The following is a 9,548-nucleotide window of genomic DNA, read 5'->3' as shown; positions in this document are numbered from 1 at the left end:
GCCAGACTGCAGACACCAGGACACTGCCAGACCCACGTAACACTCCCAGCTCCTGGAAGCACCAATGGGGCTAGCATGGATTTCAACATAAATCTTGGTCTGGCTCTGCTGCTTCGGCTTTGGATTGTAGCTCCAGCTGTTTCAAACCAGCTGGGCCCTGGGCGCATTGCATAATAATTAAATGCACAAGGAGGTTATGAGATCGGAACAAACCTGTTCCTTCTGTACTTCAATTCAATGGCATCACAAGAGGACAGCGAGAAATCATTTACTGTGCGCCTCCTGCATTGATTCGGCAGCTGGCTTGACCTATTCTATCAGATTGCTGCTTTATGTACCCTTCTCTTTATAAAAAGCCCTTTCAAAGCAAAATCAGGTTCTCCCCTGTTTGACACCCAGCTGATAAGCATCTGCTCTGGCTGAGCCCTCTTGGGTGAAGTGCTCCACTCGTGCCGCAGGCAGTGGGCTGGAGGGTGCTCACCGCAGGGCAGGTTCAAGTGCTCGCCAGCAGTTTACAACAGATGAAAACTGAGCCATCCCAGGAGCTTCAGCGTCCGTGGTTTGAAAGTGCATCTTCAGACTGACTTTTCCACAGGCTGGGCAGCCCTGCTGACTCACAAACACTCTTCATCTTTTAATAAAGGCAAAATGACAAATCACTGCGATAACCAAGAAGAGTCGTTCCCCTTTGATGTTTGCTCAAAGGCAAAATAAAACAAAAATATCCAAAACACAGCATAATGGCCCATGCAGCTTACTCATGGTTCATTCATTTCTCATATTTCCCTAAGAAAAACTGCATCTCCAGTTTTACTACTGCCTTTTCTCAAAAGCTTCTGCCATTTTAAAGTCCTAAATGCTCCTGGGCTGTGTATGTTGCTTTGTAGCTACATTTAAATAAATCTGGAACGCTTTTTTTTTTTTTTAAAGCCAGCATTTCCATTTGTGTAGGACTCAAATGGACTTCCACCTTTAAACAAGCAGATAAAAGGAAAATACAATCCTAGCGCATCCTTCAGGGAAAAAAAACCCTGGGGTGTGTGTGTGCAAAACATTCTATTTAAAGCCACTCGAAGGACTGTCTGAAAGCAAATGCACCGAATTCTTCAGGTCAATAAACAGAACATGCTGGAGCAGGCAGCGCATACAGGGGGGTGCCACGTAAGTTTAGGAACAAATTCCTTGATATTTATGTTTTGGCATGCAATGCATTGATGACAGTCCTCCACCTGGCAGCACATGGGATTAGGAGAGCGTTTGCACATGTGTGCAACGGGCAGCGTCAGCAGCCTCCCCAGAGAAGAAATGATCCTCATTTTGAAAAATGAGATGTTCTTTCCAAATTGGGTCAAGCCATTTCTTTTGTTCTTCCAACTGCAGAAACAGGTATATCAGGAAAGGACACTTTAAAACAACAACAAAAAAAAGTGTTCTACATTCAGATAAATCTATACTTCTGCCATAAAACCTTTAATAGCAAACAGGATTTTCAATGCAGAATTTTGCCAAGGATCCCCACAACACACCGTCACCATTACACACAGTTTTACAGGACATTGGTCTATTTTACAATCTTACAACTATTTTCTTTGGAGAATTTTTTTTTTTTTTCCCACCACACGTTCAATTTCCAGGAACAACTTTTTCAAAGAAGCACAGTAAAACAAGTCTGTAAGGGACCTGACTCTGAAAGCTGGTGTTTCTAGCCCTCTATAGAGTATTTGCCAGTCAAACAACAACAAAAGGGTTGCTATTGACATTCCTCCCACAAACATTTTGACATCTAAATCAAGTGTTTTGAATCTGCCTGGGAGCTAAATTGATTAATATGCTGCTTGCTTAGTACCCTTGGATGACGGTGTAGACACTGATTTGATGACTGTAGCCTTGACAGTGTCACCAAAACGCACGGCTGTGAGTGAAAGCACGGCATTAGGTAACGAGCTACCCACCGCAGAATCCAACAGACCAGAGCGAGCTGAACCCAACGAAGCTGCCTCGCTTGAAAGAAACAAAAACACAAATACTGTTCCCAGATCAAAGTCCACCATCTCTTTCCTCATTTATCCCCTTAAGTTAAAAGAACAATTAGGTTTGTGGTTGGTAGTAACATCATACCCCATGTGTAAGGCCTCATTTTCATCAAACAAGCTCTAGGTTATAGGACTATAAATACCAGGTTGCCTACAAGCCGTCAGCTCCTCACACCACAGTCTGTTGCCAGCGTCTCGGTGGCAACCTGCTCCCAAAAAGCTGCTGTTGGACTGTACACTAGCGGCAAGCGTCATTCTCTGTAAGCTGTGGGGTCAGAGGGTGCACGCTGGAAGGGGTCACGTATTAACACGCGGTGCAGAGTTTCATCTTCCGTAAGAAGACGGAGCTGAGCTAGCTTGGCTGGGGCACCTCCTTCAGCCGGAGTCCATAGTGAAGAGCTGGACGTCACGGGGGTTCCAGTACAGGGCCACGGCAGAGTTGTAGACCAAGGACCAAACGTAGGGGATGAAGAACTCCTCAGGCTGCTCCTCCTCAACGTACTTGAACTTCAACTCTGGGAACTTCTGCAACAAAAAACCAAAGTCCACTGAGGGAAGGGTTGCATGTCTTTGCAAACAAACAACCCATGTAAACACTGAAGAAAGAGGTCTGGTGAAAAAAATCACGGAAGGAACCAAACCATTAGACCCAAAGGAAAAAAATTACGGATATATCATGAGATGAAGAGATCATTCTTAATTTCTTCTTTGAACCGAACGCTACGCTAGCACATTGAATTCAACCCTCTTATTGTTGGTCACACTCAATTTGCCTGTTAACAAAGACTAAACGTCTGAATCCCTTACAAAACAGAAAGGTCTGGAGGAAAACTGCCGGTTTTAGCAGCCCCACAAAAGCCACCTTGCTTGTGCACGTACAGACCTGTTTATTGCAGCTTTCCCTAAAATGTATTTTGCTATTAACCCTACTCAGCTCCTCTGCAGGACAACCCTTTGGAAAGGCTGTAAGAGTAGACAAGTGTGATCTGTTTCAGGAACCCAGTGTTACGGCAAACTGACTTTTCCCCTCTAATTCTCCAAGACTTTATGTAACTACAAGTTTCCAGGAGAGAAATGCTCTTCCTCCAGGAAGCACGGCAGGAAGTGTGCCTAGGCTCCGTGGGTGGGCTCCTGGGGTGCAGGAGACCGCTTCCAGTTTTGCTACAGGTTCTTTTGTACTTTTGGGCAGGTCATTACCTCTGTGCCTTGGCTTTCCTGTTGAGGAGCACACTAACGGCATCAGCGTGGCGTGGCAACTGTGAGTGCAAACCCCTGCAAGCTCCACAACTGCAACACGTCACGCACCTACCCCACTTCAGCCTCAAGGGCTATAACCGCAAGACCCGTGCACACAGACCTTATCGTCCACCCACGCAGGTACCTCCCCCTCCTGGAACTTACGGGCCAGACAATACAGTTTCCACAAAAGCCCTGGTTTTCAGTCCCAGCTTTAAGCAAAGCACTCCAGAATCAACACACATCAGACGTGCTAGCCCTGCCCAACCTACCTGGATGGACATGTGCATCCTCAAGTTTCCAATTTTCTCCTTCCTTCCCTCCCAAAGCAGCACATACATCGCAAACCCCCTGCGTTCCCTCTGGGTAAGCCTGTGTTTTGGGGGAAGAGCTGAGCCTACTTTTGTACTGTGCTCTTCAATCATTTTATCTGCTTCTAAATGTTGCCTGTGTCAAGAGCTTGGCAGAGTCTCAGATAAAAGCCACATTACAATGATCACTGGGGTAAGATAAAACATGACCCCTTTTATTATTTATAAGGCTGTGGCTAAGACTAAGAATATACTCTATGGTGTGACACGATCAGAACAAGCACAGCGATGGCTAAGAAGCCTCTCTGCCCATTAATAATGGAGGGATCCCCTATCATCTTTCCTGTGCTCACAGTGTCCTGTTTCCTTGTGTTAGGGTACAAGACTCTTCTGGCTGGAACAGCCTCCTCTGAAGGGGCACTTCTGGGCCACTTGGCTTTCAGGGTTATTTATTTAACCTTTACACACACAGGTGATTTGCATTCTTGGGAGTCAGAAAACATGGAAACTATGCTACTCCTTCCTTGAGCTGCTGCCGTTACTGGAGTGGTTCGGTGCAAACGCTGAGCATACAATTACACCAAGCCACAAAGATGCCACCTGCACTGTGCCTTACAAGGAAGACGTCCCCATGGACAGCTTCATTCAAGCACAGGTGACAATGTGCCCTCTCCTACATGTCTCCACGGACAGCTTTTTCAGCTTCACTCAACCGCAGCCTTGGGTGACAACGTGCCACCTCCTCCATTGATGAGGGTGGTTGGTGTCACCTTCCAGCATGCACCAACGTTCTGGAGCTGCCATAGTTTGGCTTAGTTTGGGGTCAGGCCCTTCGCCACAGCTCTGCTTAGCTGGATGCCAGTATTTAGCCTGGGCGGAACCATCTGGGCCATCGGTGTGGCTGCTAATTATTGTACTTGATGACTTAGGCCATATGGCGAGTTCATCCTTACAGCAAGCAGGGAGGGAAGGAGGGCAGTATTGTTTCCACCACTACTACCTCTCTCTTAGGAACTAAGGCAGCTAAAAGATAAGGTTGTTAAAGGCACTTCTGCATCTAACTCCTGTTGAGTTCAAAGCCCAGAACCTCAAAGGTACATCAGCAGGTTTAATTTCCTGCGTCAGACATGCAGTTTGTGGTAGAGAAGCTCTCCCGTAGCCCTTCTGGGCACCTAAACCATTTTTTACAACCTCTCTATAACCTCTCTTCCCCAAGTCTCTTTTGACCATCCTGTTTAATCTTCCACATCATTTTGCTTCCTCACTCTTTGTGTGAGTATCCTGCACCCATACTCACCTCCATCTCTCACTTCCCGTCTCCTAGTCTACTCCCACTGCCAGATCCCTTCCACTGCACCTTTATGGTATCCCTTTAGGGTATCTTTCTATTCTGTACTTGCCCAAGTTTCCTTTTTTCCCCCCATCAGCCTTCTGAGATCCTCCTTTTCATTAACATCCTCCATCTGTTCCCATCTCGGCTCCAAGTCCTCAAGCTGCACCTGCCTTCCCCCTCTGCCACCCCATCCCTCCTCTCGCAACACCACAATTCTTTTGGTACCCTCATGTATATTTTAATTATTTTGTTTTTTAAAACTGATACTGTGCTCTGCTTGTCCTCTGTGCAGTGTTCCCCACTTCCCTCCTAAATGCTTCCTGGCTTGTGGTCCGTGTAGACAGGAACATGTTCAGTTCAGCATTGCATCAGCAGGGTGAATGGTTAAACCTTATGATTAAACCACTGCAACATTTCCTAGCAGAGAAAAACCCTCACACAGCTGTCATTCTTCACCCCAAAGGTGGCTGCACGCCAGTGCTGCAGCCTGCAGTAGTCCTTCTGGGAGGGAAGGGGAAAAAAGCGATTAAAGATGCTAATTTGAGTTGAATTAAACACAAGATAACTTTTTTCACCTTCAGGGTCATGAATTATAGCTACTGGTTTTGCAAGCACTCCTGGCAGTAGTCAGGGACCATTCTGGACTCTAATGCAGCTTAACAAACAACTTTAGCTTTAAAACAGTTGGTAAAATTGTGTTAGAAATTCCAATAGCTACATCTGAGATGCTCTGCTCTTACTATCCTATTATCTCTCAGCTGGAAGGACAGCATAAAATAAATCAGATAGCATTCATATTTTCAGGCAATAACAGTCATGCATTGATTTTATTATTAAGCCTTTCTTCAGACTGATCAATGTTGCCATCTATTGTGATCATACCATAGCAATTTAATAATCAATTTCAGATTAAAGACTATAACTCACTGCAGTCAGCCTGGACTTTCTCACACTCAACATATGCCTTAACACTCTGCAGCTTTATCTTGGAAATGTAGACAAGGATAATGAGATTTTTAAGGAGAGATGTAATATACCTTGCCATTACATACATACAATTTCAAATATATCTTTATAAAAAAGAAGGTAAGTAATGGCAGAAGTGATGGATTTTTGATGGTCCACCTGAACAGTGAGCCCAGGCTAGCTCAATGCATTGCTAACAAGACATGGAGAGTTTGACTTCCAGGTCAGTAATTCAAACCCAGCTTCTTTAGATGACTGCAATGATCCATGGCTGTGTGGAGGCCATGTTTTCTCATTCATTAAAAATGAGAAATCCTAGAAGCCCAGTATGGAGAGAACTGCACCAGCATCTATCTTGCAAGATTTATCAGCACAGCAGACATCCACTGTTCAGATAAAAACCCACCCACACTGTTTCACCACGAAGGTGTCCACTCAAAACAGAATTTGTTAACATTCAAAATCATTGGATTTATGTCACTTCAAAAAAGCTTGTGACTTATCAGACCGACTTTAAAACCATTTATAACAGCAAGGGTTGAATACCGCATAAAAAGCTTGACCAACGCCATAAAGATTTATGATTTTTGATGGGCAATAATTCAAGGAATGTTTAAATTCGGCTCTGTGCCCTTCTATCTCCTGCATGTACTGCTTCCAAATAAGCGATCAGGAGCCTTCGCCATGTGCTGTAGACAGAAAGGAGATGATACCAAATGAATGATTCAGGAGAGCTGTCAAAACAACCAGGTCACAGGAGTCTCAGGACACTCCCAGCAAACACCCTAGCCAGCACTGGTGAGGGTTTTAGCACAATTAATGACATTCCCAAAGTGGCACGTCAAAGCAGCAATGTAGAAACCCATTTTCTTTCTGCTTTGCTGCTGTTGCGGCCACCTTAATCCTGGAAAGACATTTTCTCCCCAGTCAGTGACATTCAAATGAACCTGATTTTTAGCACTTTCTGGAAAGAGGGACCGCTCTAAGGCATCTTAAATGGTAGTCTTAATAACGGAGGAGAAGTCTTGACGTGGGATAAAACATCCCTTTTTTTCCTTCTCAGCCCTATTCCTTCAGCTGGATGGCGTCGACAGATGTACAAATACTTCGTTACCGGTTCACTTCACTATTTCAATTTTTGAACTCATTGCCCTGACACAAACGGGTCCAGCGGAGCCATTATTTGCACCTCTCTCCAGCCATTACCAGAGGAGAGACAGCCCCAGCTAGTTTAACACAAACCAGCCTGAGACAGTACTTGAAAACTTGAGAGCCGGAGGTAACACCAGGATTGAACTGCACAATTAAAATACAGATACCACTTATCAGCTCCGGTGAATCAACCTACCACAGCACCCTATCTTGTTTTCTTCTACCAGACAAAGCAGAAGTCAGATTTAGTGGTTGGGACGAGGGTATAAACTAGACAGACCAAGAACTTTGCAGGCTGTCTGCACTGTCAATCATATGATTCGATGAAAACCCACAGGAAGTCCGATGAACAGATGCAGAACTAAACTGCAATAACTCCCCTACCGCAAAAGTTCAACAACATCGGGGTTTTTTTTTTTTCTTTCAGTTAACGATTAGGAAGATAGCATCATGGCCAGCCAACAGCACCTGGCACAGCTCCAGCCAACTCAGTGGCATCTGAGCTCCAAGACTCGAGCCATACATCAAATAAAAAAAATCCCCTTCCCTTCCCAAATGAACCATCAGAGCTGCTGTTGGGCTGCAGTGTCATGTCAGTGGATGATCTCCACTCAGAGAAGACAAGCAAGGGCAGATGGAGCTGCTTGAAGAGTGATGGAGTGAAGTTATGTCACAGACTCACAGCACGGTTTGGGTCGGGAGGGTCCTTAAAGCCCACCCAGTCCCACCCCCTGCCCCGGGCAGGGCCACCTCCCCCCAGCCCAGGTGGGTCCCAGCCCCAGCCTGGCCGTGGGCACTGCCGGGGACGGGGCACCCACAGCTGCTCTTTGCTCCTACACTGGTCTAGATGCTTTACTGGATGAAAAGCAGCCCTCATCGAAGAAACGGGGCAGTTGCTGTGGAAAAGACTTGGATTAACATACAACTGGAAAACCCTCTTTTCAAGTCCTTGGTTAGAAACACTGGTTTCTGAAACAGCAGCCCAATGTGAGTCAGTATTTTCAAAAGCATGTGACTGGTTTAGGAGAAAAATACCATTTCCAAAGGAGTCTGAACACATCTGAGAGTCAAATTCACATTAACTTGCCATCAATCTGAAGCTTCAAAGTCTTATGGGATTGGTGTGCATTTGAAAAGCTTATCCTGAGTCTTGTTTGGGAACCTAATGATATGCTGGCAAATTCTGTGTTTCGTATTGCTTCAGCTAAATACAGCGGTATTGCCTGGGGAGCACCTGCAGGATTGGACCCTATTAGCCAAATACGTCAATTGGCAAAGAAAAAAAGTCCTGTAAGGGCTCAGATTCAGCACCGTGCCACGTCTTTATTGCAGGGGCCATAATGAACGTTTACCCCAGCAAGGTTTAGTCCTACAACCTGCCTTGCATCAAACGTACCAATCTATAAGGAGTTTGGGCAGAGGAAGAACATTCATACTTGTCTATAAAATCCACAATGCCACTTTGAAATCCGGTCTCCAGAATCCCAATCTGAGGCAAATTAATGACCAGTGATCTTGAAAACAACTCAAAAGTCATGCCTCGTGCACTGTTGACGATAGAGATATACAAGTACTCATGTAAATGTTGATATATTTGATTTTTATACAAATATAGGAACCTAAAGTGCTTTGACAGAGCACAATTTATGGAAGAAAATTTCTCAGTGCTTGTTCTAAGGTACTGATAGACTGAATTTTTGTAATTATTTAATACTTCTGGGGAGATAATGCCATTTCATCTTTCTCTGGTTCTGTCTGCATCTACGGCGCTTCTCTCTGACTTGAGACAGAAAGCCTATGAGGCTTTGATGAAATATCTGTGCAGGCTACACCACAGCTGCCCGATATTATCTTTTTCTCCTCAGGGTTGAAGCACAGACAGCCCAGCAGATGATGATGGTGAGGAGATGAAGGAAACAAACAGGAAATCTGCTAGACTAAGCACAAGCTGCACATCTTGTTCAAAGATCTGCGTAAGGAATAGGTGCAAATTTAAAGACAGAGAAGAAAACAGCAGCTCGGAGCATGTCAGGAGGTTGTGAAAAAGAAATACAAAACTCAAGATGGTAAGATGATCTTCAAAACAATCTACACAGAGGCTAAATAGCCCCACTTCAAGCAATCACATGAGCTGTAGTAGAAAACGTTTTTCCCAGGGAGGAAAATTCAGTAAGTCAGAAGGGCTGGGAGGTTTATCTATAGAGAGACAACTGTTTCAGCACGTTAGGATCATTGATACACAATTTCTGTTTTCAGATCGCTCAGACTAAAGGTTTGTACAACCACAGTTGCAGGAGAATAAATGCTCAGGGAGCAAACTGTGTGTTTGCACCGTAAGATGTGAGCAGCCACCAGAGAAGCAGATGAGCTTCTGGTGAGAGTTCTTATAATTTTTCTTTTTCTTTTTTTTTTTTTTTTTTTAAAGAGTACTGAGAAACCAGGTCAATTTTGGAAAAATCGGCTAAACAGCTGTGCCTAGAGGTTTATTGGTAAAGACAAAATGATTTAAAGAAGTGA

General features: G+C 44.7%; 1 protein-coding gene across 4 annotated transcripts in view; it reads right to left on the bottom strand.

Moving 5' to 3' along the window:
- Positions 1 to 1,449: 1,449 nt before the first annotated feature.
- DYM (dymeclin) overlaps positions 1,450 to 9,548 on the bottom strand; it is a 213,727-nt gene continuing 205,628 nt past the window's right edge. For all 4 annotated transcript variants that reach the window (XM_055698723.1, XM_055698722.1, XM_055698724.1 and 1 more), the window contains one exon: positions 1,450 to 2,558. In XM_055698723.1, the coding sequence (XP_055554698.1) occupies positions 2,409 to 2,558 (150 nt within the window). In that variant the 3' untranslated portion in view covers positions 1,450 to 2,408. The remainder of the gene's footprint in view (positions 2,559 to 9,548) is intronic.

Source organism: Falco cherrug, chromosome Z (assembly GCF_023634085.1).
Source record: "Falco cherrug isolate bFalChe1 chromosome Z, bFalChe1.pri, whole genome shotgun sequence".
NCBI classification, from domain to species: domain Eukaryota; kingdom Metazoa; phylum Chordata; class Aves; order Falconiformes; family Falconidae; genus Falco; species Falco cherrug.
The sequence above is the reverse complement of the archived record's forward strand: the minus strand, read 5'-3'. Positions and strand labels throughout refer to the sequence as shown.